The sequence below is a fragment of the Ipomoea nil genome, unplaced genomic scaffold (genome assembly GCF_001879475.1).
Source record: "Ipomoea nil cultivar Tokyo-kokei standard unplaced genomic scaffold, Asagao_1.1 scaffold2653, whole genome shotgun sequence".
NCBI classification, from domain to species: Eukaryota; Viridiplantae; Streptophyta; class Magnoliopsida; order Solanales; family Convolvulaceae; genus Ipomoea; species Ipomoea nil.
This window is the reverse complement of record NW_017619081.1, coordinates 3,915,761-3,942,472: the sequence shown is the minus strand read 5'-3', so window position 1 is coordinate 3,942,472 and position 26,712 is coordinate 3,915,761. Positions and strand designations below refer to the sequence as shown.

At 30.2% G+C, this 26,712-nt stretch overlaps 1 protein-coding gene and 1 long non-coding RNA gene across 3 annotated transcripts; one reads left to right on the top strand and one right to left on the bottom strand.

Annotated features, from left to right (window-relative positions):
* Positions 1–4,324: 4,324 nt before the first annotated feature.
* Positions 4,325–6,673, bottom strand: LOC109154749. The gene is made up of 2 exons (XM_019302477.1): positions 6,664–6,673; positions 4,325–4,752 (listed from the first exon to the last, which is right to left on the bottom strand). The coding sequence occupies exons 1-2, from the start codon at positions 6,671–6,673 to the stop codon at positions 4,325–4,327; spliced, it is 438 nt and encodes a 145-aa protein (XP_019158022.1).
* A 12,130-nt stretch (positions 6,674–18,803) lies between these two features.
* Positions 18,804–22,727, top strand: LOC109154770. 2 transcript variants are annotated; one of them, XR_002049776.1, is made up of 3 exons: positions 18,804–18,903; positions 19,074–19,230; positions 22,435–22,727. It is a non-coding gene; the product is annotated as an uncharacterized LOC109154770 (long non-coding RNA). The 2 variants fall into 2 exon arrangements; XR_002049775.1 differs by lacking the exon at positions 18,804–18,903 and having other exon boundaries at positions 18,910–19,230.
* The last annotated feature ends 3,985 nt before the right edge of the window (positions 22,728–26,712 follow it).

Here is a 26,712-nt window from a genome sequence, read left to right as displayed (position 1 = left end):
ACCTTTAACATTCACTTAATCTAATTCTCTGATGGGGAGAGTTTTAATTTTTTAGAGTGGTTGGGGAGAGGACCAGAGTCTCATATATGAAATATAAATAATAATACGTTCCATCAACGTAAACCTGATCATATGCAGTTGAAACTGCAATCTTATCTTCTTAACTGGCCAATCACAAGATTATCTTCATTATTAAATTATAAATAAATATTTAATTATGAGCCACAATAAATTATAATGAATCATAGAATAATAATAATAATTATTATTCTAACATTCTCCCACTTGGCTCATAAGTCATAAATTTAATAATGAACTTGAAACATAATATGTATAGTATAAGTTAATTCCTTCGTTATATTGGTCAGAACATAAGTCATCGTTAAGTTAGAAATTAATAAGAATCATGGCGGTAATACGTCACTAATTTAACGCAGTCCCTTCCATGTATCACAATATTAATTTCAAACTCAATATGATTCATAATGAACTTTTTCATAAATGGTCCACGATAATGTCTTTATCAAAGACAAATCCTGTTTATATTAACATAATAAAACATTTATGTATATATACTTCATAAACTAAACATGATACTTTAATACAGAAACGAAACTATATTGAGCTCTACGTATCAAATATTTCAAAACACAACCTTAACATAATGTTAACAGTTTCCAATAACGCCCATTCTTTCAACATGCTCACGAAATGCCTTCGGTGGCAATGCTTTAGTTAATGGGTCTGCAATCATTAATCTAGTGCTTACGTGTTCAATTGATACCCTTCGTTCCCGAACATCTTCTTTAACGGCAAGATACTTCAGATCAATATGTTTAGCACCACTAGTATACTTGTCGTTTTTAGAAAAGAAGACTGCTGCGGCATTATCACAATAAATTTTCAGCGGCTTGGCAATACTGTCGACAATTCCAAGTCCCGAAATAAAATTTCGCAGCCATAATCCATGATTTGTGGCCATAAAACATGCCACAAACTCAGCTTCCATAGTGGATGCAGCAATGACAGTCTGCTTCGCACTTTTCCAAGAAATAGCTCCCTCGGCTAAAAGGAATAGATAACCAAATGTGGACTTCCTTGTGTCCAAATACCCGGCAAAATCTGAATCTGTGTATCCTATCACCTCAAGGTGATCAAATCGCTTATAAGTGAGCATGTGCTCCTTTGTACCTTGCAAGTACCTTAATACCTTCTTTGCAGCCTTCCAGTGATCCATACCAGGATTACTTTGATAACGACCAAGCATCCCAACAACAAAGCTAATGTCTGGTCGGGTACATGTTTGGGCATACATCAAACTCCCAACAACAGATGCATAAGGAATATTTTCCATTTCCTTACGCTCCAATTCATTCTTAGGGCATTGCATAAGGCTGAACTTATCTCCCTTCTGAATTGGAGCAACTGATGCAGAGCATTTTTCCATTCTAAATCTTTCTAAGACTTTGTTAATATATGTTCTCTGAGACAATCCTAACACTCCTTGTGATCTATTACGAAATATTTCAATTCCAATCACAAAGGATGCCTCACCCATATCTTTCATTTCAAAGTGCTTAGAAAGAAATTGCTTGGTCTCATGCATTAAACCAAGATCATTAGTACCAAGCAAAATGTAATCGACATACAGAATCAAAAATATAAACTTGCTCCCACTGACCTTCAGATATATACACTGATCAACGGTGTTTTCCTTAAATCCAAAGGTCGTTACAGTATCATTAAACTTAAGATACCATTGTCGGGAAGCTTGTCTAAGTCCATATATCGATCTGTTAAGTTTACACACCATGTGTTCCTTTCCTTCAATCGAAAAAAAACCCTCAGGATGCTTCATGTAAATTTCTTCCTCTAAATTTTCATACAGAAAGACAGTTTTCACATCCTTATGTTGTAGCTCTAAGTCATAATGAGCTACTAGTGTCATAATTATTCTAAATGAATCTTTCTTTGAAACAGGTGAAAATGTTTCATTGAAATCAATACCATCCTTTTGAGTAAAACCTCTGGCAACACGTCTGGCCTTGTATCATTAAATATTGCCATTTGAGTCGTGTTTGGTCTTAAAAACCCATTTAAGCCAACGGGCTTACAACCTTTAGGCAATTCAACAAGATCCCATACTTCATTATGTTCCATTGATTTTAACTCATCTTTCATGGCTTCGACCCATTTAGAAGAATTAGGACTATTTATAGCATGTGAAAATGAAACTGGATCTTCATCAATACCAATGTCAAAATCTGATTCTTGAAGATAAACCACATAATCATCAGATATAGCAGATCTCCTTTGTCTTTGAGATCTTCTTAATGCTACTTCTGTAGGAATATCATTTGTGGGTTCATTGTTAACTTCATCATGGAGTGGTTGCTCATTAATCTCTTGATCATTAATTTGTTGTTCAGGCAAGTGACTAAATTGTTCAACCGTTGCAGGATGAGCAATTTGAGTAACTCTAGGTAGAGTAATTTTTCGCACAGGAACAACAATTTGAGAAGAAGATATCAGAGAATCTTGCACTGTAACTTCTTTAAGTTCCACTTTTCGTGGTTCAACGCTCCCACTTATGTTATCATTCTCAATGAACTTGGCATTTCCAGTCTCAACAATTCTAGTAGTATGGCTAGGACAGTAGAATCTATACCCTTTAGATTTATCTGGATAACCAATGAAAAACCCACTAGTTGTTCTTGAGTCCAGTTTCTTTTCATGTGGATTATAAATGCGTATCTCCGCTGGGCATCCCCAAACATGAAGGTGCCTTAAACCAGGTTTCCTTCCTGTCCACAGTTCAAATGGTGTTTTTGAAACTGCCTTACTAGGAACCCTGTTTAATAAATAGGCAGCGTTTTTTAAAGCATATGTCCACAATGATAAGGGTAAAGAAGAATAACTCATCATACTCCTAACCATTTCCATCAATGTACGATTACACCTTTCTGCAACGCCATTTTGTTGTGGCGTACCGGGCATTGTGTATTGAGCACAAATGTCACGTTTTTCAAGAAACTTAGCAAATGGACCTGGGCATTGTCCATTTTCAGTATACCTTCCATAATATTCACCACCCCTATCGGATCTTATAATTTTCACCTTTTTGTCCAATTGTCTTTCAACCTCATCCACAAATACCTCTAAGGCATTTATTGATTGAGATTTTTCATGCAACAAATAGACATAACCATAACGTGAAAAATCATCAATAAATGTGATGAAATATTTTTCTTTTCCGAAGGTTGGGACATCAAAAGGTCCACATATATCAGTGTGTATAATTTCAAGGAGCTGTGTGCTTCTTGTGGCTGCATTCTTATTTGTGTGGTTTGAATGTTTTCCTTTAATACAGTCCACACAAATACCTAGATCAGTAAAATCTAATTCGGGAAGGATTTCATTCTTTACAACTCTTTGAATCCTTTCCTTAGATATGTGACCCAAACGTTTATGCCACAAGTAAGCTGATCTTTCATCCACTAAACTTCGTTTAGTTCCAATACAATGATGCAGGGTTAATAGAGTTTCAGCAAAAAAGATTGTCAAGCTTTAGTTTGTACAAGCCATCGGAAAGAATACCAGAACCAATAAAATGATTTTGTTTGAATAAACTAAAACATCCATTTCCAAATTTAAAGGAAAAACCATAATAATCCAGTTTTGACAAAGAAATTAAATTCCTAGAAACTGAAGGAACATAAAGAGTTTCAAACAAATCCAAATGATTTCCAGTATCTAAAATTAAACGGTAAGTTCCAATGGCTTCTACTGGAGCTTTGACACGATTCCCCATGAACACAAATTTTTCATTTGGCTTTATGGTTTGGGTCATAAGGAATCCCTGCATAGTATTCGAAACATGAGTAGTGGAACCATAATCTATCCACCAAGTATTATAAGGAACTTCAGTTATATTTGATTCGAAACATACTGATATATAATGTATACCTTTCTTTTCAAACTATGCCTTACGCTTAAGGCAATCTCTCTGAGAATGTCCAGATTTCTTACAGAAATGACACTTGTCATTCTTATGTTCCTTTTTGTGGATTTGAGAAGAGGACTCATTAGTCTTCATTGGTCATTTCTTACCCTTATGATTCTTCTTTCTAAACGTCTTACCAGCCCTTGACTGACCCATGAGATTAATTGAGTGAATTCCTTGTTTTAAGACTTGTTTCCTCTCGAGTTAGCATTTTATGCAATTCGAACACTTCCACTTATCTTTAATGAAATTTTAATTCACTTGGAATGTCTCATACTCGAGAGGCATAGAGTTTTTAAAAAAAATTGTACAAGGAAAGTATCACTCACGTCCATTTCCATCATGATCATGCATGGAACACGAACCATCAAATTTCATGTTGGTTAGTTTACTCATGAGAGTGCCTGCTTGGGCCTCATCAGCACATTCAGAATGTGAATTTTCCTCCACATGTTTCAACATATCCTTAGCACTGTCAAATTTGGGAATTGTGGACTTAATGTTGTTTCCAAGTGTCATTCGCATAAGCATTAAGCTGAGTTTATTCGATTTTTCCCATGCTTGATGGAAAGCAACATCATCATCACTGCTATTATCATTAATAGCAGTGGGCTTGTCATTCAAGAGTGCTAGATCAAGATCCAAAACACCGAGGTGAAACTGAATTTGTTCATTCCACTCAGCAAAATTCAGCCCATTATACTTAACAATAGACGCAACTTGCGAATGAATTGAAACACAACTAGATGCTGCAATGAATATAAAATACTCAAACATTAATTATATTTCAAATACGTAAACAGATAAACAGATTTAATCAACATAATCATAAACAATTAAATACATTGAAGGTCTCCTTTGGGTGATCCAACAACATATAACTTTAAACATAATCCGATGCAAAAATAATTCATATAATTGGCGATTAAATATATTATGACTGGACTTGTTTGCTATCTTTGGATATGCTAAACAACTCAATCAAATATAAATAATTAACCACTATTATGTTTATACTTATGAAATAATTGGTCACCTTTGGGCGACTCTTAAATATTTCAAAATTATTAAACTTCAATTTACCCAATACTATAGAAAATAAAAAACATGTCATCTCATTATAAGCATCACATAATCATGAGTAATTGAAATTTATTTAAATTTGATATCTATTAAAACTTTATAATTTGGCCACTTTGGTGACTAACAAATTAATCATAATTAGATACCAAGTTAAGTGAATATATTATAATAAATAATATCATAAAATATCCACTATCACTAATATGCAAGCCAAATGACTTGCTTCATTTACATGGGTGGAGATCGAACCCCTTACCTCAAGTTTAAGGGACGAGGTTCTAAACCACCATACAAATCATGTTGGTTACAAAGAATCATAATTAATCCACATACATAATTATCACATAATTAATTAACATACAATTAATTATACAAATTAATATGCAGTTATATGGCGGAAGCAATAAACACATGCACCATGATTTCTCATGCTTTAAAAACCATGCGCCAAACACAATTATTATAAACATGTGCACACAGTATCAGATACTCCATTAATCCTATATATGCATAATCCTTTATACTGTAATCCATCCTATGTTTACACTTTAAACACATTAAATGCATGATACAGAAAAATTCATATATCACTGCATATTACTGTAGAACACTTAAACATTATATATATATATATATATATATATATATATATATATATATATATATATATATATATATATATATATATATATAGGTCCTATAATATATATATGCATCATTTGTTTAACAAAACTCACTACTGGTCCAGCACATACGAAAACTTAAACATTAAATATGCATATAAATAGAAAGCAACAATGATGATACGCAAACATGAAGTATGATATATAGTAATGATTATCATTATGGACATATGCAGTAATACCATAATTACGAGAGACTATGCAGTATCAAAACTTCATTGCAATCCATCACATGCTTTCTATTCTTTTATATAACCAATACAGATAGTACGTACAAACAACAAATCCAATGCATACTATCAAACACTGCACATACGAAATACTTTATATATATATATACAAATAAAGCCATATATAGAGCAACACTCGTCATCATTAATATATAAACATACGGAAACGCAGCAACAAAACGCAACAATGGAAGCCAAAAATAAAAAAGATGTCTGCGTATGTATATAAAGCTAACGTATATATGCAGTACGTATGAATGCTTAAGCAGTAAGTTTAAACACATAAAAACCATATAATAAACAATACATACATAAGCAAAAGTTAATAAACAAACTCAATTCATGCCATCAACATTTTACGAAGTCATTGTAAATCATTACGAAACCATGCGGCAAATCATTGATTACCAAACCAGTGCATACATATGCAAGTAAATCAACAGTACATACATACATATATAAACGAAGTACACCACAGTTATAGTAATCTTTATGCTTCATATCATCAAAAGAACGTACATACAACCTTTCATCATAATATATGGAAAAACATATGTTCTACAACTTGGCTCTTGATACCACATGTAAGTTAATCCTAAAACATAAGATCTTCAGAACACATGCCTTTAAAATACTGTATTTAAATAGCGTTCTGGGAACATACCTGGCTCCATTGTTATCCTGTAGTTGCTTGAGTTAGAAACTTGATTTCTCCCTCCAGACCTTTAACATTCACTTAATCTAATTCTCTGGTGGGGAGAGTTTTAATTTTTTAGAGTGGTTGGGGAGAGGACCAGAATCTCATATATGAAATATAAATAATAATACGTTCCATCAACGTAAACCTGATCATATGCAGTTGAAACTACAATCTTATCTTCTTAACTGGCCAATCACAAGATTATCTTCATTATTAAATTATAAATAAATATTTAATTATGAGCCACAATAAATTATAATGAATCATAGAATAATAATAATAATTATTATTATTATTCTAACACATATAGCATCATAAGGCATCGGCCAAAATTAATTTCTAACTACCTACTAGCAATAATTGACGGCATCACGGTGTGTGTATATATACTTCAAAATGAAGCCATTAAGGTAAGGAGAATTTGATTCCCCAAAACACAAACTTTATAAACCTTTGGTGTGTGGTTAATTTGGTACAGAATAGATGGATTGGACCAAATATTTTGCTTTATGCATTGCATTTACTATGTGGTACGTACAATTACATGGCCTGCCTGCAATATTATTATTATTATTCCGACTGATATTACATTTTTTTTTTAAATTGACGTTTTAATATTCCCTCTCAACGTGATATTATTTGATTTGATTTTTTTGGGTACTTAATTATTAAGTACATTTTTAAAAATTTGTAATAAGACCAGTCAGTTTATACACAACTATAAATTTTTTTTAAAAAAAAAACCTATAGTTGTTCCAAAAGGAGTGGTTAGGTTGAGCGGGTGTAACATGATTCTCGTACCAAAAAGTTATGAGCTGAGTTTGATTATTGTCAACTCCCACTCAATCGAACTTAATTGTCACACAGGATTTAGTCAGTATATAGTCTCGAGTAATGGTTACGAGTTGCCATCAATATCTAAAAAAATGTTATTTTCATGTCAAAATATGAAAATTACAAGATAGATTAAAAGAAAAAAGGTACTTGTCAAATTAGCCCTTAAATCAAACAGATAGTGTAATTGAACTCCTAAGTTTGAATAAAGTTCTGGTGCGCTTATACTCAATACAACTCTAATGACACGTTTGGTTCGTGGAATAGCCTGGAATGGTAATAGGCATATTCCTTTGTTTGGTAAAATCTTCTATTGGCAGGAACATTGTTCCTGTGAATGACTTATTCCCCTTGTAAGAGTAATAGAGATTCCTGACACCCCTGGTATTAGGCTATTTCTGAATTCTCAGTAATAACCTAAAATTATTATTTCTTATTTTATCCCAAAAATCTAAAATCACAATTCCTAAATCCTAATCATTCTGGAGTCTCTGTGGATCTTCTTCGCGACTCTGCTTCTCGGATTCTCCGCTTCGGCCTCACGCCGTCCGGCTTCCTATTACTACTATTACCCTTGCAAATGAAAATGTTTTGAGTTTACCGATACAAACTTATTACTATTTTAATTTTATTTTTTTATAACTTATACCCGGTACAAAGGATTCCAATACTAATCAGCACCGTAAATTTTCTTAAAATCAAATAAATATTGGAACCTCCACATCATTATATGCACTTAATTTAATCCACAATAAACAGATGGCATAAGTTGTTCCTCCGACATTCGATCTTCACGATATCTATCATTGCCAAACGTACAAATTCTAGTCAAGACCAAAGAAAACAACAGAAAACATGGAATTAAATAACCTTTGGTGTATGGTACTCTGATCACATGCCACGTACAAAATCAAAGAACAAAGATCATCCCTTGGGTGTATGCATGTATACAAGTTATACACTTGTGTCGATCACCATCCAAAAACGACGTCGTTTCGTGTACTTTTATTTTTTTTATGCGACCGGCTGCAATTATTCTTATATATAAAGTACATTATTTTAACACATAATGTACATTATCTTATCTCAGAAATTTCATTATTTTATCTCAGAAATTTCATTATTTTATCTCATAATGGACATTATTCTAACACATAATATACATTATTCAAACATATAATGTACGTTATTCCAACTCATAAAATTCAACGACATCGGTTTGGAACGTAATCCACAAACTATGTGGACCACAATCCACACAATAATTTGCCATAGTTCATGCATGTGGCAAATTTAATATGCATGTGGGCGCTAGTCTACAATAGAAAGTAAGAGACTACAATATCATCATAATCTAAGTGATTCTAGCTGTAGTGAAAGCTAAGCTTGTAGATATTAATTGGATTTGGCATAGATTCGGGTAATTGTAAATAGGAAACTGAGAGTAAAATTAGAGTATGAGAAGTAATATGCATATTGTATAAAAGATATATTTATAAATATCATACAAATTAATTAAGATATATAGGATCGATAATTTGTGAGATTTAAATATACAAAGCATAATCTACGAGAAACTTAACTCGTAGCAGCGGAAGCGGAAGCATTGTAGATCTCCAGCCATGGTTGATATCATGTTGTGTTGCCTCTTGAACGGTAGATCTGCAGAATAGGGTTAGCCGTTTTGTTTCATACTTGACTCAGAACCCTAGATGGTGTACTGGTATTTTCTGAGCAGTATGAGTACCATATAATATTCATGTATCTTGTATCCCATCAATACAAGCTTTATATAGGCACATTGGTGGATATAAGACTTAAACCTAAAGGTCCAACCCAACCAATTACTTAATGGGCCTAGTCCACTTGCACCACATAAGTAAGACCCATAATATATAATATATATTATACGGGAAAGTCTTACAATCTCCCACTTGGTGCAAGTAATAGCACAATTCGCATTAAAGAACAAAACACACGAATCATAGTAATATGTCCTCTACTGAATAAGTGAGTAATATCTCCTATGATCACATGCATATTTGATTCCCCAACTTGAATCCTTTATGAACAAACCCAATGTTTATTCTTGGTACCTGAAGGGATGTTTCTCAAAATAAAATGTATATGCGCAACTTAAGAGAGAAAATCATCCAAATTGTACAAAAGAGTACATTGTATGATCTCTAAGATCCTTAAAAGCATGCCTTAAGTAGAGATCTCTTAATGTTAGCATAATGCTAACTATATATTCCATGACTTCTTTATAAGTTAACATAAGAACTACATCTAACGGCTAAGAGCTTGGAGTTGACACGTCTGTCACTCCCACTCATCAAAATAGCCAAAAGGTAGTTTAGTCATAGAAGCATTCCAACAACTTAGACAATAAACCAAAGGTCTAAGTCCATAAATTTGGAATCTTAAACATACACCATAACTTCCCAAATAATCTTAAGGTCCACCTCAAAATGAACTGAACATTATGAGTATTACTTTTATGTTTCTCAAAATTGTCTTGAGCCTTACAAACTAAAATGGCCCAGGATCAATTTTGAAGAAACTAAAGACTATTAAATGCGTGCTGAAGAATTTATTATTTAACAGTGCACCACAAGTTATATGTTTTGTTCTAATAAACTCCTTAATATTGTTACAACATTTTTCATAAATATGTTGCTAAACCAATATGAATTTATATGAACAAATACAATATTAATACTTGTGGAATCTTTTGGACTTATTGTTTTACATACAATCCAATACGGGATGCATGAAGTCAATTAAATCCAAAATCTTTAATGGAGTATCTTAATGATCTTTTTCTAAATGATCACTCCCACTGATTATGGAGTATCTTAATGATCTTTTTCTAAATGATCACTCCCACTGATTAAGATATTCTTTAGCAAAATTAATGATATACGTACTCGTAATTGATTTGACCAACTAACAAATGAAGACATAATTCCCCACCATTAGTTGGACATACTAAATAATCAATTTTTGGTTCCAATTAAAGTCCAACTAAATAATGAAGATATTAATTCCCCACCATTAGTTGGACATACTAAAATAATAAAACACACCTTCCAAAACCAAGTTAGAATTTGGCTCAAAAGGTATATTTTAGTCTTGGAATCCAAAAGAGGTATATCACATCACATAACTTACTATAGTTGATCCAAATAACCAAGTAAGTTCGTGAAGCAATTAATAAAGGCGGCTAAATTTTGGGAAGTGACTGAATACATGTTTTGCCAATGCAAACCATGAAACTTAGAATTATAATTGAACTAAATTTATAAATTCTAAGAAATTGTGATAAAATTATTACCTAATGGGTTAAAGGATTTATTGACATAAAACTTGCCTGTGGGCTAAAGTTTTAATTCTATTAAGTCCAACTAAACCCTTATGATAATATGTTATCTCAATTACTAAATAGAGAGAAGAATCTAGTGACATAAAACTTGCCCGTGAGCTAAAGTTTTACTCAATTAGATCCAACTGAAATTTTATGATGAAACAATTATCAAATAAGTTGAAGAATCAAGTGACATAAAACTTGCCTGTAGGCTAAAGTTTTACTCAATAAGATTCACAACAAGTATTATGATAAAAAAAAAACTTAAGAAATCATGTTCATTTCCTTAATCCCTGTGGGTAAATTAAGAAATATGATTTAAAAATTTACATCATAAAATTAAACTTTATGATAGAGATGAGAATTATTTACAAATAACCATAAAGTAAATAAAATTAATTTATTTCTATCATCACTGATAAAACTACTAAACCACATTCCGATACATAATTGCCTGTGGGCTAAATTATGACCGTAGTCCAGTATTTCATCCTGATTAACTATACAAATATAACGAAATTGCCTGTGGGCTAAATTCCATCATATTACATACAATTAATCACAAATGATATGTAAAACTGTATGTGATCAAGATAAACTGCTTAATATATAATTTTAACTAATTAAGGATGATGTGGCTACTCCCCAACTCATTAAAATTATAAGATCACTAGACAATTATCATTGCCAATCTTTATGTAATTTAAACCATAGTCAATTTTTAGTAAATTAAAGATGCTGCATGTGGCTGCTCTTTAATTAATCTAAAATTGTAATCACTTGGCAAAAGGAGAATTTAAAGCCTAACAAACAAATTAAACCAACACATGATAGACAATTATTAGGTATACTCCCAGGAAAGTTGGTCGAGACGAAGCTCGGTTAAATACCAACTCCTTAGACAGAGTAGCGTCGCAAGGGGACTAGTAGCAACAAGGCTTTTAAGCCAGGGCCATAGGACTAGTATTCCTCCCCAAGAAACTTTCCTAAGTCATGTGTTCTCATATTGGAAGTAAAATCGTTTGGAAGATCTATGAGATTGTAGATTCACCTACGGATAAGGCTTTAAATTGATGAACTAAATTAACGGACTAAACGTGCTTAAATTCAGGCACTACCGCAACTAAAGTTTATGCATTAGTCCAACTTAAATAGGAACTAATATAATTCCATCCTAAATTTATGCATTACTAAAGGCATAAATTTTTTTTTTGCATAATTTAAAACAGAATATTATGCTTAGGACAAACATGCATAAAATTAAACATTAAACTCATATATTCCAAACAAATTGCATAACTTGAAAGCAATTTACAATATGAGATTTCAAAAAAAAAATCTTTGAAATTTTAAACTATAAGCCCATGACAATATGTTTTAATGCATAAAGATCAAATTTATGAGAAATAACTGAATTCACAAATTATAACAATATCATACCAAAAGGATATGTTGTCATTGTAAATCAAAATCTCACAAAACCTAATTGCATAATTAAACTTAATATTATGCACTTAATTAATATGATCAAATGCATAAAACAATCTAAATAGTATGAAATCACACCAAATATTAATTTATTCATACTTAATCAAATATGGGCAAAAACATTAATCATAATTCAAAGACTGAATGAATTATGGAATAAATGTACAGTAATGACAATAGTCAGTTGCCTTAGAAAAAATAAATTCTTATCTGAAGCATTGCCACATAAACATAATTGGAAACAAATCAGGATTCATAAATAAACCATAATAATATTGTTATCATTAAAATATTAATGGTAATAAATAAATAACCTTATAATCACCATTAATATTTGGTAATAACAACCAAAGTATGGTAATATACCTTCTTCAATGTTTCCATTTTTCTTAAAGAAATAAAATGTGGCAATTTCAAAATTATAGCAGTCAAACTATAACTATAGCACTAATTACCAAAAAATGAATAATGATAAAACTTAATGACTAACCTTAATGATGCAAATTGCATCTCCCATAGTGCTATAATTCTTCCATCTTCATCGTCAGTAACCTCAATGCAACGTCACGTAACAATAAACACTAAATAGGTAATCTTTCCAAACATAATAGATTACCAAGAAATAATAATTACTATAAAAGGTAATAAACGAGATTAGCCCCTAAACTTAATAATAGTAATTAATAATGCCAAATATAACTTAATAAATGGCAAAATCGCAAAACCATAATTAAGGGGATACTGAATGTCAATCTCATATTACCACATAATAATTAACCAAGACTATAATGTCTTTCAGGGAGACTGAAATTATGGTAATAATCAAATTACCATTGTAAAGGCAATATACCAACTATATTGCTTACTATATCATTAAAGGAATTAATATTATTATTAAGGCCCTGAAAACTATTTGATAGATTAAAATATATATAATCAACTTAAACAATAGTTATAATTCTTAATGGCCAAAATAACAATTATAATCCTTAAATTCTTAATGGCTCATAAATAGACCCAATATAATAATTATAGCACTTAATCACTCAAATTAGACTCATAAACTCAATGGTCCAAGTGAGTTGTGACATGGATATAAAATGGTCTAGTACTGAAATATATCCAAACTTAATAATTAATATTATTACCAACCAAGAATACCATTAACATAATATGGTAGTTAGTAATAATTAAGACTTAGTGAACATGTTATGCATAATAATCAATATTATTACCATAATAAACATGTTATAATGTACATTATTTTATCTCAGAAATTTCATTATTTTATCTCAGAAATTTCATTATTTTATCTCATAATAGACATTATTCTAACACATAATATACATTATTCAAACATATAATGTACGTTATTCCAACTCATAAAATTCAACGACATCGGTTTGGAACGTAATCCACAAACTATGTGGACCACAATCCACACAATAATTTGCCATAGTTCATGCATGTGGCAAATTTAATATGCATGTGGGCGCTAGTCTACAATAGAAAGTAAGAGACTACAATATCATCATAATCTAAGTGATTCTAGCTGTAGTGAAAGCTAAGCTTGTAGATATTAATTGGATTTGGCATAGATTCGGGTAATTGTAAATAGGAAACTGAGAGTAAAATTAGAGTATGAGAAGTAATATGCATATTGTATAAAAGATATATTTATAAATATCATACAAATTAGTTAAGATATATAGGATCGATAATTTGTGAGATTTAAATATACAAAGCATAATCTACGAGAAACTTAACTCGTAGCTGCCTTTTGAACGGTAGATCTGCAGAATAGGGTTAGCCATTTTGTCTCATACTTGACTCAGAACCCTAGATGGTGTACTGGTATTTTCTTAGCAGTATGAGTACCATATAATATTCATGTATCTTGTATTCCATCAATACAAGCTTTATATAGGCACATTGGTGGATATAAGACTTAAACCTAAAGGTCCAACCCAACCAATTACTTAATGGGCCTAGTCCACTTGAACCACATAAGTAAGACCCATAATATATAATATATATTATACGGGAAAGTCTTACATAATTTAGGCTGTCCTTATCCCTGCAAACATCTCCCACTCTCAAAAATGGGTCCCACTTCCACATCATCTTATTTGCAAATCATCTCCTATTCACACTACATCCCTACAAATCTCTTACTCTAAAAAATGGGTCCCACCTTTATTTTATATTATATATATATAAATAAAAAAATAAAAAAGAACAAAAAAGTAAAGAAAAGTACATATTTGCAGGCAGCATGGCTGCCTTGCAATACTAAAGTACAAAGAAGGCTGCCATTCGGCAGTTCTTTGTACTTTGCAAACTTGCAAAAGATGCAAGTTTGCATTACACATCATATAACAAAAAAAAAATAAAAATAAAAAATAATTCCATGTGGCATGTCAAATAAGATTACAAATGGGTACACTTGCAGGGGTAAGGTCAGCCTACATAGTAAATTAAAATTAAAGGTAATTGTTATCTCAATAGATGCATAAAGCATATATAATGTATAATAGGTTAAAAATGTGTTGTCTTTGGGCGGATAATATTGACTACCTTCTATACAAAGCAAAAGAGAACGAGGTGGCATGCATGTGAGATATTGGATTTGGAAGAGATGGAAAGGCCACAAAATTCAAGTTCAAATTAAAATAGTTATTTAATTAATTTATTTTTTAATATAATATATAGTAATAAGGTATTGTATTGCCAAAAGTTAAGGCAGGCCAAGAACTTTAGCAAGTACCTTTACTTTGCAATGATGCATAGTTATGCTCATCTTCTCTTTCGAGTCTTGGTATCTACCAATTATTATTTGCCTTTTCAGTCAAAATTTCTATTAAAAGCTTCAAAGAACTCTAAGGATGAGAACAAACAAACCATCTTTTCTCCCTCTCTTGTCTTTAGTGGACATATTACTATACAATTGTATATGGAAATCTTAAAGCCACAAGAAAATTAATTGGATAAAGTGCATATCTAGATAAAAGAAAAATTCTCTCTTAAATTCTTTATTATCTGATTTTGCATGCAATTAAAACTCTTTTTATTAATTAACTAGTATTTCATATGCGCGATGCGCAAAAAAATATGCCCAATATTAATATTTAATATTTAAAATCTTAGTTTTATATATATATATATATATATATATATATATATATATATATATATATATATATATATATATAATTGTGGAATTCATATTAATATTAATGAAGTAAGAATTATAGAAATAATATATTACTAAATATAACTATGGTAACATTTAATTAATCTAAATAAAATCAACCTTATCAATTGAAGAATGTAAGAAAAAGATATTGTGTATGCATGTGCATGGTAATAATAATGTGAAAGATAACAGAAGTTATAACGGCAGGGATATTTTTGTCCAAATAATTATATAGTACAATATTTATAGCATAAGGTACAAAAAAAGTTAACAGAAAAAACAGACAAAAAATCAGAGACATAACTTGGATTGAAGCTTATTATGTTTTTATTTAGATTTAGACTATTATCGTGAAATATTGACCGACTCTACTATGCATTAAATAAGAAATCTATCTACTCATTCAAGGGCAGATCCCGGGGAGGGGGGTAATAATATGTTTTAATAGGTTGTGATAGGTTTAGTTGGTAATTAGTAAACTTTTGTTATGAAAGGTCCAAGGATCAAATTTGGTAACTGCCGCCTTTAATTCTAATTTTTTTCCCCCACTAAACACAATTCCTAGCTCCACCGATATGCTCATTAATCAAAGTACAAATTATACATTGTCATGTCAAATGGTGCTGAATTTTAGTGAAAAGTTTTTGTCTATATAACTTTATTCTAAATTAATTTTATTATTATATAATAATAAAAACATTGTTGTAAATATATATAAAAAACGTTTCATACCCGTCCTAAATTTTTGCTCTCATATTTCTCCTCATCCTGCAGCTCTTGGGTGTCCATGAATAGACTAAGCAACCAATAACTAAAAAAAGAAATTTAATCAAACAAGTGAAGTCAAGTCAGGAGGAAAAAATGTAGATAAATAAATTAGGGGTGTATAGTATTACTCATGAATACATGTGGATATTACTAGAGGGATTATAGTATAATAATTAATTAGGAACTCTGCACATCGTGCATATATTGAAATAAAGGATGATTAATAAAAAATTGACGATTCTCTCTATATTTATTGTCTTTTTATTTACTTTATTCTATATTCCTATTTGTATTGCATCTCCCGTTGAGAGCGGTACAATGATTCACATGAGGATACGTCCAGTTTCACAACAAACATGACAATTAAAGGGAAAATGACACTTTTTCCCCCTATGTTATATACTTATAGCATTTTTTCCCCCTCAATTATTTATGTAAGCACATTAGCCCACTCAATTATTTTAAAAGTGGTGGTTTTCCCCCCTAATATATTAAATTGACATTTCTACCCTTAAAGTAAACATTTTATTTATTTTACTTCTCCAACAAATTATTGCGTATATGTAGCGATTACCACGGTTCGGTTCGAACTGAACCAGACACTATAGCAATCGAATTAAAAGTTTTCAGTTATGATTCAGATCTAGAACCCAATATTTGGATTTCAATTTATTAAATTTAAGAATAAAAAAAACTGGATCATGAACCGGCGGTTCCGGATCCCGTTCGCGATTTTGAACCGTCTTTATTTTAAAATTTTATTTTTTATTTTAAAATAGTTTAAATTCAACAATAAATATATTTTATTTTTTCAGTTCGGAACATGAACCGGCCATTCCAGTTCGCGATTTTAATAAACTCTAAATATCGCGTTTTGATTATAAATTGTAATTGGAATATTTTGGTTTGGTTACTATAGTATCTGGTTTGAACCAAATTATAGTAATAATTTATTGGAGAATAAAAATAAATGAAATATTTATTTTAAGGGTAAATATGTCCATTTAACATTTCAGGGGGAAAAAGAGCAACTTAAATAATTGAGGGGGGAAAAGTGCTATAAGTATATAACATAGGGGGGAAAAGTGCCATTTTCCCACAATTAAATGATATTTAAGACCATAAAAATTTACTTTTCTTTCTCATAATAAAATCACTATCTAATATTCACTTCTTAACGTGACATTACATATAAATTTTAGCATTATGTGTTACGTGACCTTATCTATAAATTTTAAAAGAAGAAAACAGTTTATGTTCCTTTGATACCCATTAATTGGATGATTTCATTTTACTATGAGTTAATAAAGTGTCCACACAATAGCAAATGAAAAAAGAATCATACACCATCTTTATACATTAGGAAGTGATATTATGTAGGCAATTTTTGTAGAGGATATAGCACTACTCGTTTGAGATAGAGTTATTATGTTGCTAATTCCAATTTCAATCCGCAACTATTATTATATCATCCGATCCCTACATTTAGCTATATCTTTTTAATTTAATCACATTACATCTTTAAAGTGGAGAATGTAGTGGAGTGGAACGGGTCATCCATCCTTAACCAAACGTGATGGATCGGTCCAGCTGTCCAGGCTAGTTGTCCCACCACCGTCCACACAGTTGCGTAGATCGATCACGGTCCAAAAACGACGTCGTTTCGTGCAATTTTTATTTTCACGCGAACTGCTGGAATATGCATTTTTATAATTCATGAAATACATTATTCTAACACATAATGTACATTAACTCTCACCAGAAGTTTCATTATTCTAACCCATAATGTACATTATTCTAACACATAAAACACATTATTTTAACACATAATGTATATAAATTATTCTAATACATAATGTACATTATCTTATCCCAAAAGTTTCATTATTCTAATACATAACGTACATTATTCTAACACATAATGTACATTATTCTAACTCATAAAATTCAACGACGTCATTTTGGACCGTGCTCCACACTGTTGTGTTTTGCTCCCATCTTACCTATATTTCAGTGAGAGAATTGAATTAGTCATTATATATGTCCCACGGTGAAAACTGTGGGTTTCTTTGTCACATTCAATAGTACAAACTTAATTTTTTTTTTTGGTCAAATTTATTCCCTTACTAGAACATGACTTAACAAGTAAAAAAAAAGTTAAAAGATGCGATATGACCATATATAATAAAAGATTAAAAATAGAATTATATATATTAAATCGGTTACTATACTTGCATGTGTACATACAGAAGCAAACACAAGCAACAGTATGTACTTTTTGGACCATCAAAAACAGGATCCACTTAGCATATATATAATTGTACGTAACGAATTCTATGGAGGCATGCTGGCATCTTACGTATTATGTGCATGAAAATACACAAATCAAAGCAAAAAAGAAACAAAGATTGTCGTATACCTCAGACTATAAAGCACTTCATTCCCTCACATCTCTCTCTCTCTCTCTATGTTCGAGAAAATTAAAGTAACAGAGAATCACTGCCTCACCTCCGACCTATAAAGAACACCAACCACCTACCTGCTATCCCATGTAATAATACAACCTTAGCTAGCCACCTTAGCTTCAACAATATTTTCACTTTCTTCTATATATACTAGCTTCAATATAAAAACCCTATTTATAGATATAGATATATAGATATATAGATATATCATATATGGGCAGTAGGAGTATTAATAAGGGTTTTGTGGTGGTGATAGGAGTGGTTATGTGGTTGTTAATGGTGGCTGCAGCCTTACAAAACCTGGAAAGAGGAAGCATGAAGGAGGATATCAGAAACTTCCATAGGAGAATGGATCTTATCAACTTCATCAGCAAAAGAAGAGTTCCAAATGGATCTGACCCTATCCATAACAGGTAGGTGCAATAATCTTTTATTTTAATCGTTTTATTTTAATTTTTAATGATGTCACATCATTTAGCTCACTCATAATATATATATATATATAAGATATATATATATATATATATATATATATATATATATATATATATATATATATATATATATATATATATATATATATATATATATATATATATATAGAGGCGGGTTCAGGTGCGGCAGTGTCTTACGGTGCGGCAACACCAATAGTTCACTAAATATGCACCATCAACGTTAGGAAATACACCACACAAAACAGAGTAAACAGAGCCCTGCATCACCAAACACACACCATTAGGTGTGAGTAAAAACACCATACACTGTTCGGAAATACACCATTTGGGGTGGTGAGTTATATGGTGTGTTTTTTTGAGTCTGTGGTGTATTTTGTGATGTTTTATTACATTTCATTGGGGTGTGTTTTTATTACACTGTTGGTGCATATTGTTAACACTGTTGGTGTATTCTGGAATTTGACCGCACCGCCGCACCGTAAGACCCCGCCGCATATGAGCGCTCTTCTATATATATATATATATATATATAAATATATATATATATATATATATATATATATATATATATATATATATATATATATATATTGTGTGTGTGTGTGTAAATAAATAGGTATTAGGGAGGAATACTGGGTATGCATGCATGGGAGCTGGCTAGCTCTATATTAGAATCAAGCGCGGTGCACTACGCCAAAAGTTATAGCTAGTAGTGAATGCACAACTTTATTTCGTTATACTGTTACATTTTTGAGTCGTTATATTGCTACATTTTCGGGAGGAAGGGTGATGGACTTAGCCCTTCAAGCCTTTACCCAATAATCCCTCGAGCCATTTGGTGTTGGACTTGACTATTAACTGGCATCATCTGCCCAACACTATCTAGGTTTACTTTGTCTCTCTTTGCTGCTTATACTCGATCTCTCTATTCTTTTGATGCCATTGGTTATAAATTCTTTAATTTATTAGATTTAAATATTTTAAAGAGTTTTCTTTGATTTTGTATGCAGCTTTGCAAAGCAAAGTTATATGAATGTAGCTAGTATGAAGAGCTCAAAATTAGAACAACCTAGTCTAAGTTTCCCAAGAATCACATCTAGTCTAGTTTTGTGGTGTTAATGCAGCATAGCATCACTTTAATTAAATTCAAAAAAAAATATCAAGGGAAATAATTAAAAAAAAATATATAATATATTTGTATGGCCCATCACTTTATATATTATTCTCTTCTAAGTGAAGTTTATTAAAGCTAATTAACCTTTCATTTCATGTATGTTATTGTTCTCATCATCACCATTTATGAGCCCCTTTACTCTTTAGCCTTTTCATGCCATCTTTTGCTTCTCCCCCTTTCACTTTCTTTTTCTCCTTAGTGTTACTTTCATGCAACTCTACTCTACTTCAAATCAAAGTATGCCAGATTCTCTCATCTACCTATGCTAGTGCATGATGATGAGCTTTATCATATATATCATTGCTTTCAATAATATTATTTATTTTAAATACAATCTATAGTTTGCTTAATTATATTTTTTTATTCGAACAAAAGTTACGTTATAACAATTTGTATTTAAACAATTTATAATTTTATATATATATATATATATATATATATATATATATATATATGTGTGTGTGTGTGTGTGTGTGTGTGTGTGTGTGTGTGTGTACTTTATTAGACGATATTTTTTTTTTATTGATAAGTCATATGGTCTTTTGGTATTTCAATTCCTCAAATAGAATCAACCATAAGTATCAAATCGACTATATTTAGTATTCAGTAGTTATTTCAAATTTCAATTAATTAAGAGTCAATTGAGTACGTGCCTATAAAATATTCAAATATACTATATTCATTTACAAGACTACAACTTGAAGACAAATTCTCCTAGACGGGTCGGGTCATGAGAGAATTAATTTGGGTCTTATGGTATATGAGTTTAGTAATATTATTTTTTACTATATTATAGTTTTGCTATAAATTATTACATTTATACTATAAAGTATTATATAAAAGACTTAAAATATTGATTATGCCGGCAATAATTCTAATATGTGATAACACTTTATTTCTTACAAATTGTCTACTATAATTTTCCTATAAATCTAAAAACATAATAAGTGTCAATACAAGTTATGTCCTTGATTTTTGTCCCTTTTTTATATGGTTATAAATATATACATTTTGCTTTAATTGTTGTACATTCATTTGCATTGGACAAAATCACCCCTACACCGTTATAACACCGTTAGTTTTTAATATATCTACCAATCTTACCATACACCTACATCTATCATATCTTTTTCCTATTTTTAATTATCATTTTATTAAAATTATCATATAACAATTAATTTAATTATAAATTATATTTTAATTAAATATTTATATGAATGTTAAATTATATATGTGTGTATATATATATATATATATATATATATATATATATATATATATATATATATATATATATATATATATATATATATATATGTATGTATGTATGTATGTATATTATTTGTGTATCCATATCAATATATCATATATGTGAGTGTTAGCTTAGTATTATTTGTAAATTATTATTATATAAAAAATAATTTATTTTTTTTGTTTTAATCACTATATTATTCAAATATATGATAATTCAAAAGTATCATCATTTTAAGAAATTGCAAAACATAATTTTAACTAAATTTTTAAATTTTGTTACTTACAAATATTTTAATATTGGGCATAAGTTTTCGCGCATCGCGCGTACAAAATGTTAGTATTATATATAAGGCTTTAAAGTATTGATGATATCTCTAATTCTGTTATGTTATTATTTTATTCCATACAAAATGTGCAATACATTTATGCTATAAAGTATTATATATAAGGTTAAAGTATTGATGATATCTGCCATTATATTATGTTATTACTTTATTCCATGCAAAATGTGTATTGCATTTATACTAAAAATATTATATATAAAATTTAAAGTATTGATTATGTATTCAATTCTGTTATGTTATTATTTATTTCATCCAATTTTATTATAAACTATTACATTTATGATATAAAGTATTACATATAAAGTTTAAAATATTAATTATATATGCTCTTTTATGCATGGCCCATTTTTATTTGATCTGACACGTCTCATTCATCACATTAAACAACAGAAAAGCGGGAAACTCTCGACGACCACCTGGCCAAGCTTTCGCAGGAGAGTTCAACATGCCATGATCTACTTCGTCACATGTAGAAGGATATATATATATATATATATATATATATATATATATATATAGTTTGAATGTATGTAGTTTATGGAATCCGGGCAGCTTGTTGAATTTGTTTTGTTTTAAACTCGATTATAATTTTCATATGTCAGGGGTTAATTCTGTTGATGAACACAAAATATAGTAAACTTTACAAAAGAAATTGAAATATGATGAGGATTTTAATCCTCTGACAGAGGAGTACGAAAGGAAAATATTTTGTTGATTTCTATTGTGATATTTTACTTTAACATTTCAAATTTTGATATTGACATGCATTTTTATTAGAATTCACATGAAAAAGTAATTTATGATTATTTAATTTATCCCTATCATTGAGTAAAAGTCAGAAAGTAAAAATTAATAGTACATATAGTATATAACTATTAGGAGAAAATTATTCCTCTTTAATTGAATTTAATTTAGATTCATAAAATCAACAGGTTAATCTGTGCATCAAATCCTCGTCTTATTGTTGAAAATAAGTTTTATTTGAGACTTTTTATTCAATTTATTTGAGACTTTTTATTCAATTCACTAGACCAATGACTTGAGGTAAACTTTTGTATTCTATAATATGTAATAGTAATTTATTAGCTAAACAGCCTAAACTAGCTTATTCTAATTCCAAAATAATAAGAAAATAAAATTTTACTAACATTACAATTACAATATAATATTATTTGTTTTGGATAAAGTAGGCACCTAACATACATAGAGAGTTAATATTCAATTTAGTCATCTATTATTGTAATTTTTTTCAATTTAATCCCAAATATCTTTTTATTCTTAATTAGGTCCTGCACTTTAATGGTTTACCTAATTAAGTCCTCGGCTATTAGAATCAAGGACTAAATTGAGAAAAATCACTATAGTCGATGAATAAATTAGGTAAAACCACTATAGTCAACGACTAAATTGAATAAAATCACTATAGTTGATGACTAAATTGAATATTAATAGAAGGGAAATTGTCAAACAATCTTAACAGATAAGTCAATTGGGTAAAACCATCGTCAAAGTCCAAGACCTAATTAAGTACAAAAAAAATACAATTTAAGACTAAATCGAAAAAAAAAACCATTATAGTATATATATATATATATATATATATATATATATATATATATATATATATATATATATATATATATATATATATATATATATATATATATATATTTTTTTTTTTTTGGTTCCTGTGTGGTCATGTCTTCCCGTGCGGTCAGTGCGGCATACACCCTTAGGTATGCATAAATGCAACACTGTATGGTGCATTTATGCATACCTAAGGGTGTATGCCGCACTGACCGCACGGGAAGACATGACCACACAGGAACCAAAAAAAAAAAAAAAAAAAAAAAAAAAAAAAAAAAAAAAAAAAATATATATATATATATATATATATATATATATATATATATATATATATATATATATATATATATATATATATATATATATATATATATATATATATTTTTTTTTTTTTTGTTCCTGTGAGGTCATGTCTTCCCGTGCGGTCAGTGCGGCATACACCCTTAGGTATGCATAAATGCACCATACAGTGTTCGAAAATACACCAGAATGAAATGCCAAAAAATACACCACACATAATGGTGTATTTACGAACACTGTGTGGTGCATTTGTGCATACCTAATGGTGTATGCCGCACTGACCGCACGGGAAGACCTGATCTCACAGGAACCTGACCCTATATGTATATAGAAATGAATGAATGAATGATATTATAGAAATGCCCCTAAGTTTTAGGGGGAAAACTTGGCTAGGAGGATTTTACTTTTATATATATATATATATATATATATATATATATATATATATATATATATATATATATATATATATATATATATATATATATATATATATATATAGGGACGCACTCAGGTGCGAATAAGTGCCCAGGAAGGAAATGCGAACGAATCAGCGTGCGACACGTGTCCAGATCTAATAACTTAAAAAAAAATGCGGTGGCATTTTCGTAAATAATTGAACATCGAAGTGCAAGTAAAATCTCTTATAAGTGCACCTATTTTCACCTATAAGTACATGTAATTTTGCCTTGTTAGCAATCACTTTCCGCAACCATTCATGCACCTGGGTGTGCTTATAACTATATGTGCAACTATTTATAACTATATGTGCAACTACTTATAACTATAGGTGCAACTACTTTCACCTATGAATGCATGTAATTTTGCCTTGTTAACATTCATTGATCTGAGTTCAGCGGGTAGTAATACTCCTGAAAACCACTCGCAAACATTCATACACCTAGATGCAACTACTTATACCTATGTGTGCAACTACTTAGAACTATAGGTGCAACTACTTAGAACTATAAGTGCAACTAAGTATTGATGCTCACTGTAAATTTTTACTTGCACCTATAATACATTTTACATGCACTTGTAATACATTTTACTTGCACTTCGATGTTCAATTATTTACGAAAATGCCACCGCATTTTTTAAAAAAATCAGTGTTTCTCATCCATTAGATCTGACACGTGGACGAACAAAATCCATTCCTATTTCGCGCCTGGGCGAGTCGTTCGCACCCGAGTGCAAGTCTATATATATATATATATATATATATATATATATATATATTAAATTATTCTACCCAATTATATATATTATTCCCAAATCTGATGGTAATAACTACATATGATGTATGATATATATGCATATATAAATATAATATTATCCTATTATACCTATATATAATTATGAAATTGACAGTTACATACGTTTATATAGAAATAGTTATTATATAAATAAATATCCTACACATTTCTTTCCCTAATTTCTTCCTAATCCCATTATATCCTCTTCATTTGTAATAATTACGCATTCCTTTCCATGAACATAATCTTAATCCGAGTATATGTTCTACCATCTTCTTCCATTGGCGCAAAAAAATTCATCCTTCCCCATATTTTTTCCCTTTTCTCGCCAAAAGGAAGAAAAGAACTAGCAAACAAGGATTATCAACTATAAGGCGTTTGGTTGGAGGGGGGAATTATGTGGGAAAGGAATTGTAATTCCATGGGAGTTGAATTACTGAGAATAAAGTGAGAATTTAAATTCCAGTGTTTGGTTGACAGGAATAGAATTATTGGGAATTTCAATTCCAATGTTTGGTATACATGGGAATTGAAGGGGAATAAGTAGTATAAAGTCAAAAATGTCCATTATTGTTGTTAGACATTAATTTTAGGTTAAAAAAGGAAGGGATAATTTTGACTCATCACTATCTTTTTTTCCCAGGAATTAAAATACCAGGGGGGGACATGAGATTTTAATTCTATGAAAATGGGGGAATTGCAATTCCCTCCAACCAAACTACGGAATTTAATGGCCTTTGGAATTAGGTAGGAATTAAGTGGGAAGGGAATTTAAAATCCCTCCAACCAAACGACCTGTAAGTGTTTCGAGTGTGCGCAGTAAATTTTCATTTCTAGGGTAAGTATTCATGTTCGCCAAAATACTGTTTCCCCAAAAGTAATCATTTTTGTAAGTGTTTATGTGTACCATCTTTTCTAAAATCTCTCAAAAATAATTTCTCTAGTATTTGTGAATAATTGTTATTTGACGCATGATTTTATGTAATATTTGTATGTGTATTGTATGTTTGGATTATTGGTACAAATATTATATCACTGCTGAAAATTATGGAATTTCCGACCACCTAAAAGTGATCTTAAATCAAGTCGAAAGCCTTGTTCCGATCACTTTGGGTATTCGGAAAAACCTTTATTGCTATTTCCGACCACTTTTTACTTTCGACTTGATTTAAGATCACTTTCAGGTGGTCGGAAATTCCATAATTTCCAACAGTGAATATTCGGATTTGTATATATATATATATATATATATATATATATATATACACACACACACTATGTGTTCGATTTAGGCAGATTGCATGTTCAAATCGAGAATATCAATAATTGTAAATATTGGAGTGCCAATATTGTGAGGATATGTATATATGTGCTTAAATGTATTCCTTATGTATATATGTGCTTAAATGTATTCCTTCTGTACATAATGGTTCTAATTAGTATGTATAATAATTAGGGTTGTTAACGAACCGAACATAAACGAACGAAGGTTGTTCGTGTTTATTTGTTAAGGTTTTTGGAGTGT